This window comes from Oncorhynchus clarkii, chromosome 5 (genome assembly GCF_045791955.1).
Source record: "Oncorhynchus clarkii lewisi isolate Uvic-CL-2024 chromosome 5, UVic_Ocla_1.0, whole genome shotgun sequence".
Taxonomy (NCBI): domain Eukaryota; kingdom Metazoa; phylum Chordata; class Actinopteri; order Salmoniformes; family Salmonidae; genus Oncorhynchus; species Oncorhynchus clarkii.
The window spans coordinates 88,230,246-88,254,799 of NC_092151.1; the positions used below are offsets into that span (position 1 = coordinate 88,230,246).

General features: G+C 40.7%; 2 protein-coding genes across 6 annotated transcripts in view; both read right to left on the bottom strand.

The window, feature by feature from the left end:
* Positions 1–831, bottom strand: part of LOC139409526 (coagulation factor XIII B chain-like) — a 36,130-nt gene extending 35,299 nt beyond the window's left edge. Inside the window, exon 1 of one of the 2 annotated variants that reach the window (XM_071154799.1) lies at positions 221–316. In XM_071154799.1, coding sequence (XP_071010900.1) covers positions 221–290 — 70 coding nt within the window. In that variant the 5' untranslated portion in view covers positions 291–316. Of the gene's footprint in view, positions 1–220 lie in introns of both variants that reach the window. The other variant, XM_071154798.1, reaches the window with a different exon arrangement.
* Positions 832–10,033: 9,202 nt separating this feature from the next.
* LOC139409529 (complement factor H-related protein 1-like) lies at positions 10,034–22,995 on the bottom strand. Of its 4 annotated transcripts, none has more exons than XM_071154805.1 (8): positions 22,796–22,995; positions 18,971–19,114; positions 16,392–16,565; positions 13,741–13,941; positions 11,891–12,064; positions 11,568–11,765; positions 11,250–11,289; positions 10,034–10,737 (listed from the first exon to the last, which is right to left on the bottom strand). In XM_071154805.1, exons 1-7 carry the CDS (start codon positions 22,908–22,910, stop codon positions 11,270–11,272), a joined length of 1,026 nt encoding a protein of 341 aa, XP_071010906.1. In that variant the 5' UTR covers positions 22,911–22,995; the 3' UTR covers positions 10,034–10,737; positions 11,250–11,269. The 4 variants fall into 4 exon arrangements, 3 of the variants coding, with proteins under 3 accessions (XP_071010906.1, XP_071010907.1, XP_071010908.1); XM_071154806.1 differs by having other exon boundaries at positions 13,741–13,938; positions 22,796–22,993; XM_071154807.1 differs by lacking the exon at positions 13,741–13,941 and having other exon boundaries at positions 22,796–22,993.
* Positions 22,996–24,554: the final 1,559 nt, after the last annotated feature.

Consider the following 24,554-nt stretch of genomic DNA (forward strand, 5'->3'; position numbering starts at 1 on the left):
CTCGTAAGTAAGCATTTCACGGTAAGGTATTTGCCGCATGTGACAAATTAAAGTTGGATTTGATTTAGTTGTGCAGCATTTGATAAAAGTAGCATAGCAAACACATCAGTTACGTTTGCTCACTTTGTATAGTCTAGTCAGTCTTACAGAGCAATTGGTGGATACTAACCCAATGTGGGCACTACAAGCATGTGAGAAAGTGAAGGAAACACATCCTTACCAGTCTGAGCTGATGAAGCATCCACATTCACCCATACCACCAGACACAGCAGAGTCAGAGATGATTTCATGTTGATCAAATGGTAGATGCAGTAAAAATGGAAGGAGTAGAACATAAATATAGAGTGTCTATCCCAAAGTTAATGTTTGTCTACAGAGTTCCAGCCCCCAGGGAGCACTGAAGAGTGGGGGACTGATCCAAAATCCTGTAATACTCAAAAATATTGATTTAAATCTATTGCGGTAGAATCACCGAAAATATCACACAGTTTTTGTGAAAAGGCTCAATAGAAAAAGGCTCTGGGTGGGGGAAGTGCCCTCCCACACATGGACATGCAGTAATTGGACTGCTGTGTCATCACCCCTTGCAACGGGCTAATGAAGAGAATGCAGAATTGATTATTTCCAAGGAATTGGTCAATTGTGTTGCTTTAGCCTTTGCTTTGTATTATAAAAGGTTTCATTTTTGGTTGAATAGAACCTAATTTCTTTTGCCACGTGTGTGTATATATATGCGCCGCATGAAAAATATAACGCTATAAATCCCTAGAAAGATAAAGATATTTCTCAACAGCAGAAGGACCTCAGTGTCTGCCAGGATAGCTAACTACTGCAGTATTGCAGCACAGCTGAAGAGAAAACAACCTACTATTACAGGCCCAGGCCACTAGAGGGCCTGGTCACGCCTTAAAGGGAAATGTCACCCTGACTCTGCTACAGGATATTGTCAGAACCATATGGTCTGAAAGATACTCTTTGGTCTTCAGGCTACATCCAACCACCTGTAACCCCAAGCTCGTTCTATATGACCACCTGTAACTCCAAGCTCGTTCGATATGACCACCTGTAACCCCAAGCTCGTTCGATATGACCACCTGTAACCCCAAGCTCGTTCGATATATAACAAACATCAAAATTATCCAAACAACAAGCTGGAATGAGCTTGGGGTTACAGGTGGTTGGATGTAGCCTGAGGACCACAGAGTATCTTTCAGACCATGTCATCAAAGAAGTATCACTCATTTCTCTTTTTACCTTTTCTCTTTGTAAAACTCAGGTAATCTGGAGTCCTTCCACAGTGCTCTGCTGAAAAATACCCTAAAGCGGCAGCATTTTGGACAAAAAAGAGAGCAAGGGACACTGAAAAACAACAACAACAAAAACAGTTATGACACAACCACCTCATTCTTCTCTCTGCAGATTCTCATAACACAATACAAAAACATGGCTCCAAAAATCCAAGAGCTTCTATTGGCAAGAATGATCTGTCAAAGTCAATGGGCAGGGTGAGGTTTACAGGGGGTTTTGTGTTATTGTGTATGAGAACGATTTGAAAGGTGCCATACACAACAATTCATACTGTGTAAGAACTGCCCTCCTGAGACTTTTCACAGCCCCCCAGCCCATTCACTTAGTTGACTGATCTTTCCTCTCAAAAGAAGCTTCCAATGTCCCCCAATATCCCTAAAAAATGCACTAGTGTGTCTCTAAACACTTATATTACAATCGTTTGACACCTTTACCAACAATGGCATGTTGCCCTACGTCCCTTCCATACATTTTTTACATTGGTAACACCACAACTATGTATTTTCAAGAGTACAATTCTTCTGCAAGAGGCCCAAACAGTTGGTGTTTAAGGTTTATGAGTCCGACACCACTTCTGTCGTGACTGAGCCTGGTTAATATGACCTGTCTCCCAGCAGAACTCTGGAAACACTGAAACAAGGAAGAACAAGAAGAAGGACAGGAAGAGGCCCCAGCCACAAGCAGCTAGAGAGCAGAAAGGCCGGGAGGAAGTGGTGGGTGTGGCTAGACTGTATGCAGATGTTCCTCTGCCGGAGGCTATTCTTATACGGCTACACCACCGTTGAACTCAAGCCCTGGATTAAAGCTACTGGAGTTGCCTGATGGCATGTGGGCCATGAAGCAGATGTCACCATGGACTGTCATCACGTACTATATGAAGGAACCAATGTGTTACCTAATATTGTTTAGACATGTGTAAAGGATACAATGTGTTACTCAGCAAACTGGATGTAGTCTCTCACAGTGCCATCCGTTTTGTTACCAAAGCCCTGTATACTACCCACCACTGCGACCTGTATGCTCTCGTTGGCTGGCCCTCACTACGTACTCATCGCCAAACCCACTGCCTCCAGGTCTTCTCTAAGTCTTTGCTAGGTAAAGCCCCATCTTATCTCAGCTCATTGGTCACCATAGCAACACCCACCAGTAGCACGCGCTCCAGCAGGTATATTTCACTGGTCATCCCCAAAGCCAACACTTACTTTGGCCGCCTTTCCTTCCAGTATTCTGCTGCCAATGACTGGAACAAATTGCAATAATCACTGAAGCTGGAGTCTTATATCTCCCTCTCTAACTTTAAGCATCAGATGTCAGAGCAGCTTACCGATCACTGTACCTATACACAGCCAATCTGTAAATAGCACACCCAATTACCTCGCCCCCATATTATTTATCCTCTTGCTCTTTTGCACCCCAGTATCTCTACTTGCACATCATCATCTGCACATCTATCTCTCCAGTGTTAATGCTAAGTTGTAATTATTTAGCATCTGTGGCCTATTTATTGTCTTACCTCCCTACTCTTCTACATTTGCATACACTGTACATAGATTTTTCTATTGTGCTATTGACTGTACGTTTCTTTATGTGTAACTCTGTGTTGTTGTTTTTGTCGCACTGCTTTGCTTTATCTTGGCCAGGTCGCAGTTGGAAAGGAGAACTTGTTCTCAACTGGCCTACCTGGCTAAATAAAGGTTAAATTAAATAAAACATTTGTAGTATGTTGAACTATACTGTATATACTATAATATTGTCTTTCCAATGTGCCTCTGCTTAATGATGACTGAACCTAATATACAAGCAAAGAAGAATTTGGCTTGCTGGCCTAACAGCAGCCAAGAGAATGGTTGCCTTATGATGGCAAGCCCCACACAGTCTGCCACGTCAGCAATTTTCTCATTCATAGACATAGCTCAACTTGAACTGTCGATCTCTCAACTGCATGATGCAAAATCAGACAATATTGACATTTGGAATACAACTCTTGACAGCCTAAAATCACTACTTTGACACTGTATGTACTCAAGATCCTGTGGAGGGGAGTAGGTGGAAGGATGCATGTGTATTTGTGGAATGTCTGTTGGTTTGTGTCTTTTTGTCCTGTCAACCCCCCCAAAAAGGTACAACATGTAAAACTATACTATATTATCCTATACTTGTTCTTCCACTAGTGTTGCAATTATTGATTTAGCTAAATAATATACATACATATCTACAATATTATAGTAAATATACTGTAGGTTTAGAGCTAGTCTCATCTACCAGTGAGGTTAAGCCCATATTACCTTACCAACTAAACAAAACATTAAACGTTTTCTTGCATTTTGAGAATTGAAAGTCAATATTCCTGCCTTAATGTTCAAGATTCACTCAGTGACGATGATGTAGTTGAAATACATGGCAAAGAACACCACAGGAATATTTTTTATAGATATTGTCTGGCTGCTTCAATATTGTAAAAAATACCTGGTGATAATATTCCCAGATAACAATGAACTCAAGAGTAGATGAGTAAATATGAACCAGAGGCACTTTATTTAATGTTGGACAATCATGGAACCATGAATCTGCAAATAATTGGAGCAAACTATTGACAGATGTTATTCATTTACATGTTTGTCCAACACGACAGTAGTCATCACTTTCCGTAAGCTGAGATCAATAATGGCAAAGAGGCAAAGTCATGACCCCATGTATACAAGATCAGGTGGCATTACAATTGGGCCCCGTTCCAATTTTCTCCCTCACTCCAATCCCTAGGCCCTTATTATCTCCACTGGCTAGTCAGACATCACAGGGGGGCTTTGAAAGGAAATTGATCCTAACAATCCACCATGATCTGTGAATGGGAGTGAGCATGGACATAGCATAGGGATGTGAGCGAGTGATTGGATATGAATCAGGCAAACGTTGTTTCAGAGATATAACTAATTCAGGCTTGTCATCTCTCCAATCCAGATCCCTCTAGGACACGTCTTGTAGGATGAAAGTCTATTAAGGGTTTAGTAAGACTTGCAGTCATAATGCAATGATTCTGTGTTTCAGTATCACTCTCTGGTACGGCCCATCGTGTCTCCATTAATGAGATGTGGAGGTGGTCCACAGAAATCCTTGGGCTCTAGGAAGACATGAGTGAGGTCATAAAAGTACTAGTGATGAAATGTACCCAGCTGCTTTCATTAACCAGCAAGAATAGCAAACTGTCCAGAAATCTTCCCTACCCTTTCTGAAATGCTTTATTTTGCTTCATTTTGTGTGTGAGTTGGAGATAATTGTAAATCTACTTTAAACAATAAATAACTTGGTTGTGTTGCATTATTTTCCCAATGTGTTAAATCAATACAAATACAATTTATCGTCACAAATTGGAAAGGAGTGACTCCACTAGGACCAGTAGGTTGAGCAGACAACCTCTGATTCCCCCTTCAGAACGTGTCTAGAGTTGCTGCACTCAAACTGTAGCCTGTGTCCATACTTCATGATGCTGTTGTTTTGGAGAACTCCAAACACATTCACATTATTAATCATCAGAGTTGTGAACTTAAGTCATATGACTTGGACTCGAGTTTAATTTGAGTCACACATTTGTTGACTTGAGACTCCACTTGATTGAAAATAAAATTACTTGATTTGGACTTGGTGCCTCAAGACTCGTGTTTGACTTGAAATGATCTGTCCAGGTTTTGTAAGGTTTTGTCCCTCACTTTGTGTCATAGAGTCTACGTGGGATACTCTACACACAGAGAGAGACAGTAGCCTTAGTCCTTAGTCCTTGCAAAAATAACCTGCAACAGATTAGCTAGTGAAACGGACACTCGGCACTCTGATTGGACAAGCAAACTGTCAATCAACATATGTGGGGTGAGCTAGCGAACAGATTGCTGATATGCTGTACAGATATAGGATCAGGTGCAGCGCAAACGTCAAACTGCAGGGAGAGAGGATTGCCATAATAAATGAATATGCAGCTCCAAAAATGGCTTGGTGATCAAGAATATGAACTGTTACATTGCAAGATCACCAGCAATGGGGACTTGATTACTAGCATAGGCCTACTGGCCTTTTGGTATGTAACAATTGCTTGAAATGCTAATTTGCTTATGAAGCTTGCATTTGTAATTTGTTGTTAAAATGAATTATTGGCGAGACTCTTCAGATCCGCTCTCAAAACTCCCGCCAGTGGAGAGTGTTTTTTTTCTCTTGTTGAAATGTTTACTGTTGCTTTGACATGTTTAAATGAGTGGCTAGATGGTCTTTACCATTCGGCCATCAGATTTGCCACCAATGCTCCTTATAGGACACATCACTGCACTCTATACTCCTCTGTAAACTGGTCATCTCTGTATACCCATCGCAAGGCCCACTGGTTGATGCTTATTTATGTAACCCTCTTAGGCCTCACTCCCCCCTATCTGAGATATCTACTGCAGTCCTCATCCTCCACATACAACACCCGTTCTGCCAATCACATTCTGTTAAAGGTCCCAAAAGCACACACATCCCTGGGTCGCTCATCTTCTCAGTTCACTGTAGCTAGCGACTGGAACGAGCTGCAACAAACTGGACAGTTTTATCTAAATATCATTTAAAGACTCAATCACAGACACTCTTAATGACAGTTGTGACTGCTTTGGGTGATGTATTGTGGTCTTTACCTTATTTCCCTTTGTGCTTTTCTCTGTTCCCAAAAATGTTTGTACCATGTTTTGTGCTGCTACCATGTTGTGTTGCACCATGCTGTGTTGTCATGTTGTGTTGCTGCCTTGCTATGTTGTTGTTTTAGGTCTCTCTTATGTAGTGTTGTGTTGTCTCTCTTGTCGTGATGTGTGTTTTGTCCTGTATTTATATTTGAATGTTTTTATCCCCCGTCCCCGCAGGAGGCCTTTTGCCTTTTGGTAGGCAATCAATGTAAACAAGAATTTGTTCTTAACTGACTTGCCTATTTAAAAAAAAAGGTTAAATTAAATTGAAATTAAATAAAAAAAATGCATTGGCCCTACGTGGTAAATCTCTAATCCATCTAATACTACAATAATTGCTAGCGTTTCATAATTCCATTCTCCTATCGTTTATTGCAACTTGTAGACAGTTCTGTTTCCTGTTTCCATCAACCTACAAACAGTCTCATTTAAACCCAGACTATGAATGACTATGAATGAAAGACACATTCCATCTCAATTTATTGTATTCCTTTGAAGCCATTGTTTTTTTGTGGTAATATCCATCTTTGCATGACATTTTCTCAAAATGTTTAATTACCCACAATCCTCTAAAAACATATCATTACAACACAGATACAGCACATTAATCTGTGTTTTTACTGAAATATTAACACGTTTGACTACTACTTTATTATTTTAAGTAAAGACATCAAACATAATAATAATATGATATTGTTTAGGACCTTGAGCGTGGCCGAGGTGCACCAATGACCAGCTCGGAAACCAGATTGCATAGGAAGCTACTGTGGGATTTGAAATGTTCGGAGATCTGTTTGTTAACTTGGATTTCAAAAACCTTAGAAAGGCAGGCTAGGATAGATACAGGTCTTTAACAGTTTGGGTCTTTAGAGTCTCCCCCTTTGAAGAGTGGGATGACTGCGGCAGCTTTCCAATCTGTGGGGATCTCAGACGATACGAAAGAGAGGCTGAACAGGCCAGTAATAGTGGTTACAACAATTGTGGTGGATAATTTTAGAAAGAGAGGGTCCAGATTGTCTAGCCCAGCTGATTTGTAGGGGTCCCGATTTTGCCGCTCTTTCAGAACATCAGCTATCTGGATTTGGGTGATGGAGAAATGGGGAGGCTTGGGCAAGTTGCTGTGGGGGGTGCAGGGCTATTGACCGGGGTGGGGGTAACCAGATGGAAAGCATGGCCAGCCGTAGAAAAATTCTCAATTATCGTGGATTTATCGGTGGTGACAGTGTTTCCTAGCCTCAGTGCAGAGGGTGCTGGGAGGAGGTGCTCTTATTCTCCATGGACTTTACAATGTCCCAGATCTTTTTGGAGTTAGAGCTACAGGATGCAAATTTCTGTTTGAAAAAGCTATCCTTTGCTTTCCTAACTGCCTGTGTATATTGGTTCCTAACTTCCCTGAAAAGTTACATATCGCGGGGGCTATGCGATGCTAATGTTGTACGCTACAGGATGTTTTTGTGTTGGTTAAGGGCAGTCAGGTCTGGAGTGAACCAAGGGCTATATCTGTTCCTGGTTCTACATTTTGAAATCTTTTGAAATTCCTCAAGATCCTCAAAAAGTTCTACAGCTGCACCATCGAGAGCCTCCTGACTGGTTGCATCACTGCCTGGTATGGCAACTGCTTGGCCTCCGACCGCAAGGCACGACGGAGTGTAGTGCAAACGGCCCAGTACATCACAGGACTTCTATACCAGGCGGTGTCTGAAAATTGGCAAAGACTCCAGCCACCCTAGTCATAGACAGTTCTCCTCTTTAATTACTTGTTATCTCTTATCTCTTAGAATCTCTTATTCTTATCAGTATTTTTTTAAACTGCACTGCCGGTAATGGGCTCGGAAGTAAGCATTTCACAGTTTTATTTGGCGCAAGTGACTAATAAAATTTGATTTGATTTTGATTTGAATTAAGTAGCTTAGTGTTGTTATTTGGCTACTTGAAGAGAACTAGGGCCTTCCAATGCATTGTGGAAAACTGTTCATCTGATTCTATTGAATGAAGACCTGAAACGAGTATAACATCCTGGCATTTTAACCTTACTTGATTTTAAAAAATTCACATACCAATGAACATTCTATTTTTGCATCCTGAGATTGCGTTGTTTCCCGCTACTTGTTGATTTCAGTAGCACATCCCCATATCTGATTTCTTTTTTACGAGGCAAGTTCCCCAGTTTCTGTGTTTTTTGGGGTTGTATGTGTTTGTGTATTTCAGGAAATGGCTTCCTGGATTCTAAGCAGCTGATTGGTCGGCCCCATCAATGATTGGAGCTCTGAACCCTCCCCCCTCCCTCTCATCAGGGGAAACAGCTGTTTTTAATTACCAACTCCTTCTCCAGCTGGATAAAAGCCAGTGTTCATTTGTCAGGAAGAGAGAGCTTCTTTGCTGTCTTGTGTTGGTTGTTGCCCAGTGACAGTTCTGTTGACACTATTTGGTAGCCGCTACTTCTAAGGTATGTGTATGCCAACAGGACTGTTTTTGATTATTGAAATTGTTCCCAAAGTTTGTATTATTCTGTTTAATTTGTACCCAGGGGAGGGGAGGGGAGGGGGGGGGGGGGTGTTAAGGCAAGAGCCCTGCGGGCATACATAACCTGTAGTATTAACTGTCTATGCACACTAGGTAAGACCTGGATGGACTACCCCCTGTATTTTGGTTGGTGCGCCAGGAGGTTCTGAAAGGTTAGGTAAGTAGTGGGTAGGAGAGGACTCAAACTTTTACTTTCTTTGCTTTGGTTCCGTCCAGCCCCTTTTACCCACATTACCATGTTATGGAAATAAAGTCCCTGTAAAAGGATATAGTCTCTGTCATCCTTACCCGCACCTACAATCACATACCTCTTTCACTCCACGGGGACTTGAGTTGTAGCAGGGTGTTGCCTCCAAGAGGCGTACGTAACACGTCAGTTAAGAACACATTTTAATTTACAATGATCGCCTCCACAGGGCAAACCCGGACGACGCTGGGCCAATTGTGCGCCTCCTTATGTGACTCCCTATCACTGCCGGTTGTGATACAGCCTTGAATCGAACCAGGGTGCCGCCTCAAGCTCTGAGATGCAGTGCCTTAGACCCTCAAGCGCTGAGATGCAGTGCCTTAGACCGCTGCACCACTCGGCAGCCCCTCATGCAAGGGTTTGTCCATTATTAGCCTATGACCTAAACAAAACATTATATCAAATGTTTGCTTGCATATAATTGAAGGTCAATATTCCTGCCTTAATGTTCAGGAGTACATGTCAAGGAACACCACAGGGACATTTTAATAGATATAGTCTGGTGGCTTCAGTATAAAATACTTGATGAAATTCCTAGACTAAAGAGTAAATAAAAACACATTCATGTTGTACCATCAATTATATATGGATGTGTTTGCCCTAGACTAAAGAGTAGATAAAAACACATTCATGTTGTACAATCAATTATATATGGATGTGTTTGTCCTAGACTAAAGAGTAAATAAAAACACATTCATGTTGTACAATCAATTATATATGGATGTGTTTGTCCTAGACTAAAGAGTAAATAAAAACACATTCATGTTGTACAATCATTTATATATGGATGTGTTTGTCCTAGACTAAAGAGTAGATAAAAACACATTCATGTTGTACAATCAATTATATATGGATGTGTTTGTCCTAGACTAAAGAGTAGATAAAAACACATTCATGTTGTACAATCAATTATATATGGATGTGTTTGTCCTAGACTAAAGAGTAGATAAAAACACATTCATGTTGTACAATCAATTATATATGGATGTGTTTGTCCTAGACTAAAGAGTAGATAAAAACACATTCATGTTGTACAATCAATTATATATGGATGTGTTTGTCCAAGACAGTTTCCAGTAATCACTTCCAGTAAGCTGAGATTGCCAGAGGCAAGAAGTAAAACAAAAAAGCATGACCAACTGAGACATTACTTATACTGTCCTGAGACCCTGGAGAAGATCTACTCTAGTAGCTACAGGTGCATGATAAGAGACAACTGGTTTACAACAACAATCAATGACAAGTGATACTGACCTGAGAAATAGTTTGTCAGCTTTAATGTGCATTTGTTAGGTTAACATCTGTAAATCTTATTCTGTTGTACTGTAGCCTTGTAAAGACTCATGGAGACAACGTGTCGTCTCTTTTCCACAACTTTATTGTCTTGATAAGGTCAATCACAATCATAAGTTGTTCACTTATATTACACCTTGAGGTAATGAATCACACAGCTGGGAGATACAGGAGAATATTCACACATTATAGAGCGTGTCGGTCTAATCCTGAATGTTGATTGGTTAAAACCGCATTCCAGCCGGTGCCTATTCCACAAGCTACCACCGGCTAAATCTATGACTTTAAAATGCCTATTTACTCTGTTTCAACTGCCTGCGCAATCCACTGTTTCATCAGCCCAGCCAGGCAATTTATAAACTTGATAGAATGTTCACACAATCACATCACTTTGTACTAATACAACAAATGTACCATTTTAGTCTAGCTTTAGATAGCTGTACTGTTATAGTGAAGCTGAGACTGATGATTAGAAATATACTGTTATTTTGTTACAATGGTACAAAGTCAAATGATGAAAATACACCTCATGTGCTCCATTACTGGATGGCTCACATTTTTTCTAAATTAAACAAGCGACGACACCACAAAAGCAAATATGTTCTCCTTGCACATGAAGACGTCTTTGTAAGGATTCTTGCATTTGATGGACCAAACATCATGACTCTGTAGGAACGAAATCACATGACAGGATAATCAGAGTCTGTGCAGTAATATTGCTGATCACTAATACTATAGATCAGTCTGTGGAGTAATCCGGCTGATCACTAATACTATAGATCAGTCTGTGGAGTAATACTGCTGATTGCTCTGACTATAGAGGAGAGTAGACAGTGTTTAACCATGTGAACTTTCACTGTGTTTTAATGATTAGAGAAATGACTCCTGCTTGCTGTGATGTTATACTCCATGTTTCTGTTATGCTTCACTGATAACCCCATCACATACTATTCATATTACTGTTTATACCATTGAATACAATACTGTTTACAATACTGTTCATTATACTTTTCATAACTGTTAATAATACTGTTCATAACCGTTTCTAATACTGTTCATAACTGTTTCTAATACTGTTCGAAATACTGTTCATAATACCTTTTATTATACTTTTCATAACTGTTCAAAAGGTTTGTGTGATGATAAGACATGCCAATCTCCTTGTTAATTTAACTTACCCATTATGTTCATCATCTACCTAAGAATAACGATACCTACCTAAAAAGCAAAGAACAAATCATTTTGGTTATACAGTCAGAAGGTTACACACAGTGGCCTCATTAAATATTATCAAACAGGTGGATTGATTTTCGTAATAAAATGTTTCAGTCAAAATGAGAAAATGTATTTAATTTCTATTGTATTAATCTACAGTAGATAGCTCACAGGGCATCCTGGACTTATGCATTCCATATATTAGATGATGTTAAACTCTTAATGTTGAGAGAATGACTATCTTACACTGATGGGTGTTCCTTTACATGACATGAACTTACATATGTGTTCTCCATACTGTAACTCTCCATCATCACACTTCACCTCAATTTCTTCTATATTCGCTCGAAATCTCTTGTATTGATGGTAATATCCCTCTTTGCAATGAAGAGTCTTTTTTTCACCGTGCGCAATATTATCTTTCTCAGGTAAATTCTGTAGATTGTACTCTGCATCAAAAGTGGAAATCTCACAAGGCCCTGATGGAAATGAAACCCAGTCATTTTTTCATTCACTTAGTGTACAGTACATATTCATACATTTATATACACTTGATATGTAGATATAACACCATGTTCAGACCAGTTGAAAATAATGTACTTACGTAAACACTTTGGAGGACTCTGCCATTTTCCATCCAGACATCTGATGCTGCCTGTGAAACTCAGTGTAAACTGTCTGCTGCATTGGTAGGACACCTCTGTAATTACACCTTCAACATCTCTCTTTTCCTTGGTGAAATCTCCATTAGTAATGGGAGGAGGATCAGGACAGCTTGCTAGATTTAACAGGGATCATAATACCGTACCATGAAAATACATTACAATGACACACTACCATGATAATACAATACCATGACAATACAGTAGCATGATAATACAATACCATGATAATACAGTACCATGATTCAGAAACAAAATACAGTACCATGACAATACAGTAGCATGATAATACAATACCATGATAATACAGTACCATGATTCAGTAACATAATACAGTACCATGACAATACAGTAGCATGATAATACAATACCATGATAATACAGTACCATGATACAGTAGCATGATAATACACTACCATGATAATACCATGACAATACAGTACCATGATACAGTAGCATGATAATACAGTACCATGATAATACAGTACCATGATTCAGTAACATAATACAGTACCATGAGAATACAGTACCTGTCACGGCTGTTGTAAGAAGAGGACCAAGGTGCAGCGTGGTGAACGTACATTTTATTTTATTAATAAAAATGACACCGAACAAAACAATAAACACTACAAAAACAAACCGTGAAGCTAAAGGCTATGTGCCCGAAACAAAGTCAACTTCCCACAAAGACAGGTGGAAAAAAGGGCTACCGAAGTATGGTTCTCAATCAGAGAATACCGATTGCGAGCCAGACCTAATCGCCCAACATCAGTGCCTGACCTCATTAATGCTCTTGTGGCTGAATGGAAGCAATACCCTGCAGCAATTTTCCAACATCTAGTGGAAAACCTTCACAGAAGAGTGGAGGCTGTTATAGCAGCAAAGGGGGGACCAACACCATATTAATATAAGGGCACAAGTCGAGACTCATATGCAGACACAGGAGGCAGATGGTTGAGCTCCAATAACTATTATAACCCAAGGGATAGGCAAAAGGCAGATCGGGTACTGGCGAACACATCTGCCACACTGACCCTCAACACGGGGCCCCTCGGGTGCGTGCTTAGTCCCCTCGTGTACTCCCTATTCACGCAAGACTGTGTGGCCACGCATAACTCCAACACCATCATTAAGTTTGGTGACGACACATGATGGTAGGCCTGATCACCGATGATGATGAGACAGCCTATAGGGAGGAGGTCAGAGACCTGGCAGCCCAAGCCATAGACTGTTCTCTCTGCTACCGCAAGTTCAAGTGATAACACACACTTTCACACTCACCACATATACTGCTGTTATTGTGTATTATCACTCCTGTTGCCTAGTCACTTTACCTCTACCTACAGTATACTGCTGTTACTGTGTATTATCACTCCTGTTGCCTAGTCACTTTACCTCTACCTACAGTATACTGCTGTTATTGTGTATTATCACTCCTGTTGCCTAGTCACTTTACCTCTACCTACAATATACTGCTGCTACTGTGTATTATCACTTCTGTTGCCTAGTCACTTTACCTCTACCTATGTGGACATAACTACCTCATTTACCTGCACATCGACTTTGTACAATTGCTCCCTGTATAGAGCCATGTTATTTTTTACTTGTTTTATCGTTATTTGTTATTAACTTTGTACTCCATTTGTCACTTTCTATTTTCATTTGACTTTTTATCTTTAAATCTACATTGTTGAAAAATGACCCGGAAGTAAGCATTTCACTGTTAGCCTACACCTGTTGTTTACCAATCATGTGACAAATAAAATGTGTTTTGATTTGAGTATGAACATACGTTCACAATCTGTAGAAGATGACCACTTTCCGTCCTCTTTGCATGTCATTGTATTTTCAGTCTGACGTGAGAAAGAGTTCCAGAATCCTGAGGCACAGGTCACCGTTACACTTTCATCAGGCAAGAACAGATTTCTGTCAGCAGGTGTGTAACTGGTTCCTCTTGTTGGTGGCAATGACAATGCACATTTAGCAAATGCTGCTGAGAGACAAAACAATTACGGAAAAACATTATATTAGTATCTTGCTTGAAGTCAAAGAGATGAGTTTCCCTGCTGTCTTAAAGGGGCATTCTGCAATAATCAACGATAAAAAAGCGCTCACCCCGCTAAGTTAGGCAAAGTTGATATTTATCCCTCTCAGCAAAAAGCTTTTTCAAAGGTCAACTGCCCTTTAGAAGCAGCTTCTCTATTAAAAGGCCTATATATCATCAATATGAGTAAGAAACATTAATTCTAGTGTCAAAATTGACTACGAAGTGTATATACTATCATTTTGGTAATGAAGTCAGTCTTGTCCAAAACGTGTTTGGTATGTGACTGCATCAGGATTCTCTTGAGGGCTTGGTTTGCATTACAATTAATGGTGTGTTCAAAACAAATGGGAACTTGGAACTCGTATATCTCAGACTTTCCGACTTCAGTGCGACCAAAACAACTGGGAACTCGGCCACTGCACTTGAACTTTCTTCGCCAGACAAGATGTGCGGTTAGTATTTGCCCTTGCTCGGGAAATACCTACTCTAGAGATGGGCTTCCATAAAGTTGTGGCAGATGGCCAGGATATGGATTAATGTTACACCTGACTAGTTTCTACTTGCGCTGTCAACCGTCAAGAGACTGGTGTGTTGTTGTTAAGTAAAGTAGCTAGCTCCATTTTGTTTATAGCTTGTTATGCTACATGCTATCAGTTGATAGGCTATGCCACTATGATAAATGGCTGTGATATAACTAGTTAAATACATAGTCTCTACCTAACGTGTGATGTGAGAGGAAGATTTGCATAGCTAACATTGCACCTGAAGACAGGGTTGATCCCTGCTAGCTACCATTAGCTAGCTCATAATCTAGCAAACCTGATGCCATGTATGATACATGTTGCCAGCTTGCTTTCAACAGTGTTTCAACTCAAGCTGGCTAGCTTCTGTCCTTGTTTGTTGTGATTGAATGGCAAAGACACACCCAAGAAACATCCACATCAAACCACAACTCCAAGTCAACTCTCGTTTGACTTCAGTCATAGGTGCTAAAATTCCTAATGAGCTTTGATGAAAAATTAGGCCAAATCAGTGAATTCTCCCTTTAAAACTGTAATGAGGGTGTGTGTTTCTGGAAGTCAATCAACTATTCTGGACAAGCAGAAAGTAAATGAAAAGGAGGAGTCTACCGTATCCGTAGACAACTTCACCATTCATTTTCTATATTCAGGATTCAGCCAAACATCGTTTTAAGCAACCTTTTGTTTACTGGCCCAACGCAATAACCACTTGGCTATCTGCCACCCTGATTATATTTCAGTCCCTGGGCCATGCACGCTGACACAGTATGGCCAGGTGTCACAACTGGCAGTGTCTGGGAGACGCATCAGGCATCGCACAATTGGCCCAGCATCGTCCAGGATAGGAGAGGGTTTGGCATGCCGAGATCCATCTCGCTCTAGCGACTCCTGTGGTGGGCCAGGCGCATGCACGCTGACACAGTATGGCCAAGTGTACGCTGTTTCTTCCGACACATTGGAGCAGCTGGCTTCCGGGTTAAGTGGACATTGTGTCAAGAAGCAGTGCGGCTTGAGTGGGTTGTGTTTCGGAGGACGCGCGGCTCTCGACCTTTGTCTCTCCCGAGTCCGTACAGGAGTTGCAACTATGGGACAAGACTATAACTACCAATTGGATACCATGAAATTGGGGAGACAAAAGGAATAAAAACATTTTTTTTTTTTTTAATTAAAGGGCCCGGGAGAGGGATGCGGCCCGGGGGTCGTACTTTGCCCCCCTTGACTTACCGTTACATTCTTTTATGGGACTGAAACATAATTGGGGCGGCAGATAGCCTAGTGGTTAGCGCGTTGGGCCAGTAACTGAAAGGTTGCTGGATCGAATCCCCGAGCTGACAAGTAAACAATCTGTCATTCTGCCCCTGAACAAGGCAGCTAACCCACTGTTCCCCTGAACAAGGCAGCTAACCCACTGTTCCCCTGAACAAGGCAGCTAACCCACTGTTCCCCTGAACAAGGCAGCTAACCCACTGTTCCCCTGAACAAGGCAGCTAACCCACTGTTCCCCTGAACAAGGCAGCTAACCCACTGTTCCCCTGAACAAGGCAGCTAACCCACTGTTCCCCTGAACAAGGCAGCTAACCCACTGTTCCCCTGAACAAGGCAGCTAACCCAATGTTCCCCTGAACAAGGCAGCTAACCCACTGTTCCCCGGTATGCCATCATTTTAAATAAGAATTTGTTCTTAACTGACTTGCCTGATTAATTTTTAAATGTGAAGATTTTTTTTCTGGTAACTACCTTGTACCAAGATAACGGTACCCAGTGGTATGGGTTCAAAGTAATCAATTATTTATAGGTAATAATTGTCTAATTACCATATGTTCGTGTAAATACCTGGTACTTTCTGTACTTTAAAATACAGTCCTACAGACTTACCTTGACACTCGATTGTCTTACTCCACTCTCCGTTCTTGCAAGTTGCTTTTCCTCTTGAGCCTGTGTTTGGGCCGCTAAGGCATCCATAATCTATTTTGTCCCCATTTTCATATCTCTCTCGGTCAGGAATCAGCAGCATTCTGGTGTCTGCACCCTCAGGTTTACTACAGTAATCTGCAAGTGAAGCACAGACATGGACAAATACCCTCCTCCATACACTCTTTTGGCTCCTCCATTTCCACCACATCTTGTAAAAACAGTGTAATGTGTTACTCTGTGTGGAAATATCAATCCAATTGCAAGGTTCGACATTAAAGCTTGTACTGGACAAGTGAAAATCAAAATAGTCAGGCAAGCAAAATATAGACTTAAGTTGTTTAAATGGACAAGTAAAAAAATAAAAATAATAGCATCAAACAATTACTCAGATCAGAATTGAATCAAAGTGTCCTCCGGATGTGATGTGTGGCGCACTGTTCTCACAATTTGGGGCGGCAGCATTGCAGCATTTCCCTACCGGCCAAACCCTCTCTAACCCGGACGACGCTAGGCCAATTGTGCATCGCCCCACAGACCTCCCAGTCACAGCATGGGCGCGAACCCAGAGTCTCTGGTGGCACAGCTGGCGCTGTAGTACAGTGCCCTTAACCACTGCGCCACCCGGGAGGCCTGGTGTCTCCTTCTTTACCTCGATCCTGACTAGTTTCCCAGTCCCTGCCGCTGAAAAACATCCCCCACAGCTTGATGCTGCCGTCCTATGCTTCACCGTAGGGATAGTGCCAATACCGCACAATGACAGGTTTCCTCAAGATGTGACGCTTGGTATTCAGTCCAAAGAGTTCAATCTTGGTTTCATCAGACCACAGAATCTTGTTTCTCATGGTCTGAAAGTCCTTTAGGTGCCTTGTCCTTCTGGAAGGTTCTCCCATCTCCACAGATGAACTTTGGAGCTCTGTCAGACTGACCATCAGGTTCTTGGTCACCTCCCCGACCAAGGCCCTTCTCCCCCGATTACTCAGTTTGGCCGGGCGGCCAGCTCTAAGAAGAGTCTTGGTCTTTCCAAACTTCTCCCACTTAATAATGTGGAGGCCACTGTATTCTTGGGGAGCTTCAATGTTCGAGACATTTTTTGATACCCTTCCCAAGATCTGTGCCTCGACACAATCCTGTCTCAGATCTCCACGGACACACGTCTTGGTTTTTGCTCTGACATGCACTGTCAACAGTGGGACCTTATTTAGAAAGGTGTGTGCCTTTCCAAATCATGTACAATAAATGTAATTTACCACAGGTGGACTCCAATCAAGTTGTAGAAACATCTCAAGGATGATCAATGGAAAAAGGATTTTAAGTCTCATATGTAAGTAAGGTATTAATGTTTTTTGTTTTAAACAAATGTTCCCAAATTTCTAGAAATCTCTTATCTCTTTGTCATTGTGCGGTATTGCGTGTAGATTTATTTATTTAAACCATTTTAGAATAAGGCTGTAACGTAACAAAATGTGGAAAAATTATACGGGTATGAATACTTTCCGAATGCACTGTAGTGTACTTAGTGAGTTATTTGCTCAGTTTTAGCAATTATTTTGTCCTCAAACAGGTTTCTTACGGGCATGAAACGTCAAGTGGGATGTTGCTCCAGGAGAGAGAGCAACATTCAATATGTAATTGAGGGAAAAGCTGTTTTTAAACAATTATTTTTAAAAAGCGAGTGGAGTTCCAGCTTTCTGTGAGTTTAGCACATATTCTCAACATCAAATAATAAGGAAATGCTACCACTTTACAAACAGAGAATGTAATTGAGATGATGTACAAGTTGAACGGAGTGGAGCGTGCTGTTTGTAGTGAATATATACTTTATATAGGTCTACCAACGGACAGTTTTTGTTGGACATTACATTCACTGTTAGATCAGTTACATTGCAATCTAGCAACAATATCAATAACAACAACAATAATATTACCCAGCTCTAGACAGATGGTATTCTACAGATTTGTCTCATTCTCTGTATGGTAATAATAATGATACTAATGTGTTTCATTTTGTAAAGTGTCTTCTTGCATCATACAACACAATTTGGACTTGAGCTTTCACACGAGTCAAAAATCTGTCTTACTTTTCCAAAGGACAAGTGGGTAATAAAGTTAATGTCAAGCCCTGAAATGTAGTAAACGCAATAAGCACTTCAATGTTTACAGTACTATAGTAATGCCATAGACATTAAACACACAAGAAGAAAGAGCATCCCCACCGCTGTTTTGGTTAAAAGCTGAGGGATGAAATGTTACCACTCTCAAATTCATAGACATAGCTATAGATGCAAGGATAGACCATCCATGATATCAACATTATACTTTGAACCATCTATTGAGGCTATATAGTGTTTGTTTACATTTACTTTGTTTACAAACAAAGGAGTAAAACAATCTTATATTTTGGGTTATGATGAGGTGCGACAGTTGAACTGAGCTCATGAGTCATTTATAAGTTATGTTCTTCAAGAATCATTTGGTACATGTAATTCATTTAGAAGTCCAACAATGGGTGTAGCAACTGCAGATTGCCCCTTTAAACTGACCTTTGCCCTTGATGGTCTTATCCCACTCTCCGTTCTTACAAGTTGCAAGACATCCATACTCCACTTGGTCCCCATTTTCATAACGTTCTTGATTAGGAATCGGCAGCATTCTCCTCCCTTCACCCTCAGGCTTACCACAGTACTCTGCAGATGAAGCACAGCATGTTTGAACAATCAAAGTGCAACTAACTACATTGACCGAGACGGTCCCGCTTCAAATGACAATCAGTTTATAAAACCTTCATGATGCATTCATCAGCACTACATAAATGTATTACAAATAATCTACAACAGTATGTCATGCTTTATAAATGGTTCATAAATGGGACATGACTGTGTGAAATAATCACCAATGTCCAATGTGACATAACCCACTATGTCAAATATGATAAAATAATCTCCCAATGCATTACTCATTGGCTTAATCTAACAACCAATCATCTCTACAAGAACTTCCCCCATGTGTCTTGTGCATTAGTCGGTCAGACGTCTTGGCAGTAAAGAGATTGTGTTTGTAACTCTTATTGGGATAGTTTTCCCCACAATCGACCAAAGATTATAAGTGTGTAGTCTTTATTCATCTGTGTGAAGCCATTATTAACTAGCTCTGTCCTTTGATAATTAACTAGCTGGAAATTAGGGCTTGTTGTTTTTTCTCTCTCTTGAGGCTAGGGGAATGGTTTCCACTAGATAGCAAAACCACAAAGTCAAAATTGGTTAGGGTTAGGCATAAGGTGAGCAGTGTGGTAAAGGTTAGTATTAGGTTTAAACTGAAACTCGAAGAAGGGAAATTGTGGAACTGGGCGGAGTTTATGACTTTGTGGCTGTGTTAACTTTTTGCTGTCAAAGGACATGATAACAAATTCTTTATTCAGTAAGGTCATTCCCATACAATTCTATGGTCACTCCCACTAAGACCAACGTTGAATGGTTGATATCCCAGGCTTATATGTGTGCAATAGCCTGTGGACGAGGTTTGTATCTGGTCAAACACAATTATTTCCAGAAGTTTACTAAGGGTTGGTAACAGGCTGATTGGTCAGCTATTTGAGCCAGTAAAGGGGGCTTTAATATTCTTGGGTAGCGGGATTACTTTAGCTTCCCTCCAGGCCTGAGAGCACATGCTCTCTAGTAGGCTTAAATTGAAGATGTGGCAATATCATCTGCTATTATCCTCAGTAATTTTCCATCCAGATTGTCAGACCCCGGTGGCTTGTCACTGTCGACAGACAAAAATACTTTTTTCACCTCTTCCACACTGACTTTACGAAATTCAAAAGTACAATTCTTGTCCTTTGTAATTTGGTCCGATCTACTTGAATGTGTTGTGCCAGTGTTTGTTGCTGGAATGTCATCCCTAAGTTTGCTTTTCTTTGCCAATGAAAAGGTCATTAAAGTAGGTTTCAATATCAGTGTGCTTTGTGATGAATGAGCCATCTGATTCAATGAATGAAGGAGCCGAGTTGGCTTTTTTCCCAAAAATGTAATTTAAGTTGCTCCATAACGTTTTACTATCATTCTTCATATATTCTTTATATCTTTGTTTCATTGTGTAGTTTTTTTTGTTTTGTTTACATGATCTCTTAATTTGCAGTACGTTTGCCAATCGGTTGTGCAGCCAGACTTATTTCCCAAACATTTAGCCTCATCCCTCTCAACCATACATTTTTTTCAATTCCTCATCAATCCAAGGGGATGTAACCGTTTTTACAGTCATTTTCTTAATGGGTGCATGCTTATTACTAACTGGAATAAGTAGTTACATAAATGCATCAAGTGCAGCGAGGTGCCGGCTAGCGGAGTGGAACACTTGAAAAATAAAAGAGAGCAGCACACTCTAGGAGATCAGATGCAAAAATATTTATGTCCAACAATTCGACAGACAAGCTGTCTTCATCAGGGTATGACAGACAAGCTGTTTTCATCAGGGTATATGTCCAACGTCAGGATATGATGAAGACAGCTTGTCTGTTGAAACGTTGGACATAAATATTTTTGCATCTGAGCTCCTAGATTGTGCGGCTCTCCTTTTATTTTTTAAGTGCTCCTCATTACACACCACAGACCAGCAAATATTCTTTACATCATCAATATATGAATCACTACAAAACTTGTTTTATGACCTTTCATACACTATATTAGGCCCAGCGTTTGGAACTGTGGTTATCCTAGATATGACTATTATATTGTGATCATTGCATCCTATGGATTAGGATACTGCTTTAAAGTATATATTTACAGCGTTAGTAAAGATGTGATCAATACATGTTGATGATTTAAATCCTGTACCTATTGTAACTACCCTGGCAGGTTGACTGGTAACAGTTTAAAGTTTTTTCCTGAGTGGGCAGCTTGATGATAGCCAGTCAATATTTAAATCACCCAGAAAATATACTTCTATGTTGATATCACGTTCATTATCATCTTTGCTCGCTTGTAACCGCTAGAAAACACTAAAACTGCTAGAAACCACTAGAAACTGATACAGACCGCTAGGAACCACACAAAAGACCACACTTGCCATTTTGGCACTGAGTTGGTTTTTGGAGGGGATTTTTTTTGCAGAGTTTTATTATTTACTCTTTACGTTGGATGGCAACAACAACTGCCCGAGTTACACCAGGAACGCACAATCCTTCCATCAGTGCTCAGACTGTCCGCAATAGGCTGATAGAGGAAGGCCTGAGGGCTTGAAGGCCTGTTGTAAGGCAGGACCTCACCAGACATCACCGGCAAAAACGTTGGCTATGGGCACAAACCCACCGTCGTTGGACCAGGCAGGACTGGCAAAAGTGCTCTTCACTGACGAGATGCGGTTTTGTCTCACCAGGGGTGATGTTCGGATTCGTGTTTATCATTGAAGGAATGACGGTTACACCGAGGCCTGTACTCTGGAGCGGGATCGATTTGGAGGTGGAGGGTCCGTCATGGTCTGGGGCGGTGTGTCACAGCATCATCGGACTGAGTTTGGTGTCAGTGCAAGGCAATCTCAACGCTGTGCGTTACAGGGAAGACATCCTCCTCCCTCATGTGGTACCCTTCCTGCAGGCTCAACCTGACATGACCCTCCAACATGACAATGCCACCAGCCATACTTCTCGTTCTGTGCGTGATTTCCTGCAAGATAGGAATATCAGTGTTCTGCCATGGCCAGCAAAGAGCCCGGATCTCAATCGAATTGAGCACGTCTGGGACCTGTAGGATCTAGGGCAATTCCCCCCAGATATGTCCTGGAACTTGCAGGTGCCTTGGTGGAAGAGTGGGGTAACAATTCACAGCAAGAACTGGCAAATCTGGTGCAGTCCATGAGGAGGAGATGCACTGCAGTACTTAATGCAGCTGGTGGCCACACCAGATACTGAATGTTACTTTTGATTTTGACCTCCCCTTTGTTCACAGACACATTATTCCATTTTTGTTAGTCACATGTCTGTGTAATTTGTTCAGTTTATGTCTCAGTTGTTGAATCTTGTTATGGTCATACAAATATTTACACGTTAAGTTTGCTGAAAATAAACGCAGTGGACAGTGAGAGGACGTTTCTTTTTTTGCTGAGTTTGTATTCCTGAAGTCCTGTCAAAAACATAAAAAGTGAATATGGAATTGAAGGCAGAAATTGTCGTCACTTTCCCTGCGTATCAGAAGAGTAATGTGCTGTTTCCCTATGATGATGTACAATAGTAGCTAAACGTAGCAAAGTAAACACATCAGTTACGTTTGCTCACTTTGTATAGTCTAGTCAGTGTCTTACAGAGCAATTGGTGGATACTAACACAATGTGGTCACTACAAGCATGTGAGAAAGTGACGGAAAACACATCCTTACCAGTCTGAGCTGATGAAGCATCCACATTCATCCATACCACCAGACACAGCAGAGTCAGAGATGATTTCATGTTGATCAAATGGTAGATGCAGTAAAAATGGAAGGAGTAGAACATAAATATAGAGTGTCTATCCCAAAGTTAATGTTTGTCTACAGAGTTCCAGCCCCCAGGGAGCATTGAAGAGAACCACTGTCCAGAGGGACTGACCAAAATACTAGAATTCAATCAAACCTACGTTGCGGGGAGGGGAAACACTGACCTACCAACTAAACAAAACACACAATGTTACATTTAACTTTTTCTTGCATATGAGAATTGAAGGTCAATATTCCTGCCTCAATGTGTAGAATGCAAAGAACACATCTATGACACTCAGTAACGATGATGCAGTTGAAATACTTGGCAAGGACCAGAAGGACATTTTACTAGATATTGTCTGGCTGCTTTGATATTGTAAAAAATATACGTTATGTTTCTTTATAGTGAACTTTGATCATGTCATCCCCAGCACCACTAACTTCCCACTGAGCACACACTGGTTGAATCAACGTTGTTTCCATGTCATGGAAATTAAATTGAACCCACGTGGAATAGATGTTGGTTTGGCGTCTGTGTCTAGTGGGATGAGAAGGCTTGATGGTGTATGGGATAATATTCCAGGGAACAATTAAAATAATAAATATTAGATTAGAGTACATTGTATTAGAGTAGATTAGAGTAGACTAGATTTGATTAGAGTAAATTAGATTTTATTAAATTAAATAGATTCAATTAAATTAGAATCAGAGGCACTTTATTTAATGTTGGACAATCATGAAGCTGAAAATAATTTAAGAAAACTATTGACAGGGGTTATTCGTTGACATGTTTGTCCAACAAGCCAGCGGCCATCTCTTCCCGTCAGCTGAAGCCACTTTTGTCAATGAGGCAAGTTCATGACCCCATGTATACACTGCTGACGAAAATCAACACTTCCTGGGCTAAGTCTACTATGACCAGTACACTTAAAAGTGATATAGTCCACATGTGTGACAGAGTGTTTAGTTTGATCTTTCTGAGGATGCATGAATTGGATGTTCTGTGTGTTCATCAGCTGATCATCCACAGTGTAGGGTTCTGAAACGAGAAAATGTTACATAAATCAGTGTGTGAATATGTCCTGAAGATCAGGTGGAATTACAATTGGCTACAGTAGCAAGTCAATGTGCTGTGGTACAGGTTAGTCGATGTCATTAGTACATGTAGGCAGGGGTAAAGTGACTGCATAGATAATAACAGCAAGTAGCAGCAGTGTAAAGACAACGGGGTAGGGGGATGGGGGGCTGTCAATGTAAATAGTACGGGTGGCCATTTTATTAATTGTTCAGCCGTCTTATGGCTTAGGGGTAGAAGCAGTTAAGGAGCCTTTTAGACCTAGACTTGGCGATCCAGTACTGCTTGCCGGATTGAGAGGACAGTATATGACTTGGGTGACTGGAGTCTCTGACACCGCCGTGTATATACAGTGGGGCAAAAAAGTATTTAGTCAGCCACCAATTGTGCAAGTTCTCCCACTTAAAAAGATGAGAGAGGCCTGTAATTTTCATCATAGGTACACTTCAACTATGACAGACAAAATGAGAAACAAAATCAGAAAGTCACATTGTAGGATTTTTTATGAATTTATTTGCAAATTATGGTGGAAAATAAGTATTTGGTCAATAACGAAAGTTTATCTCAATACTTTGTTATATACCCTTTGTTGGCAATGACAGAGGT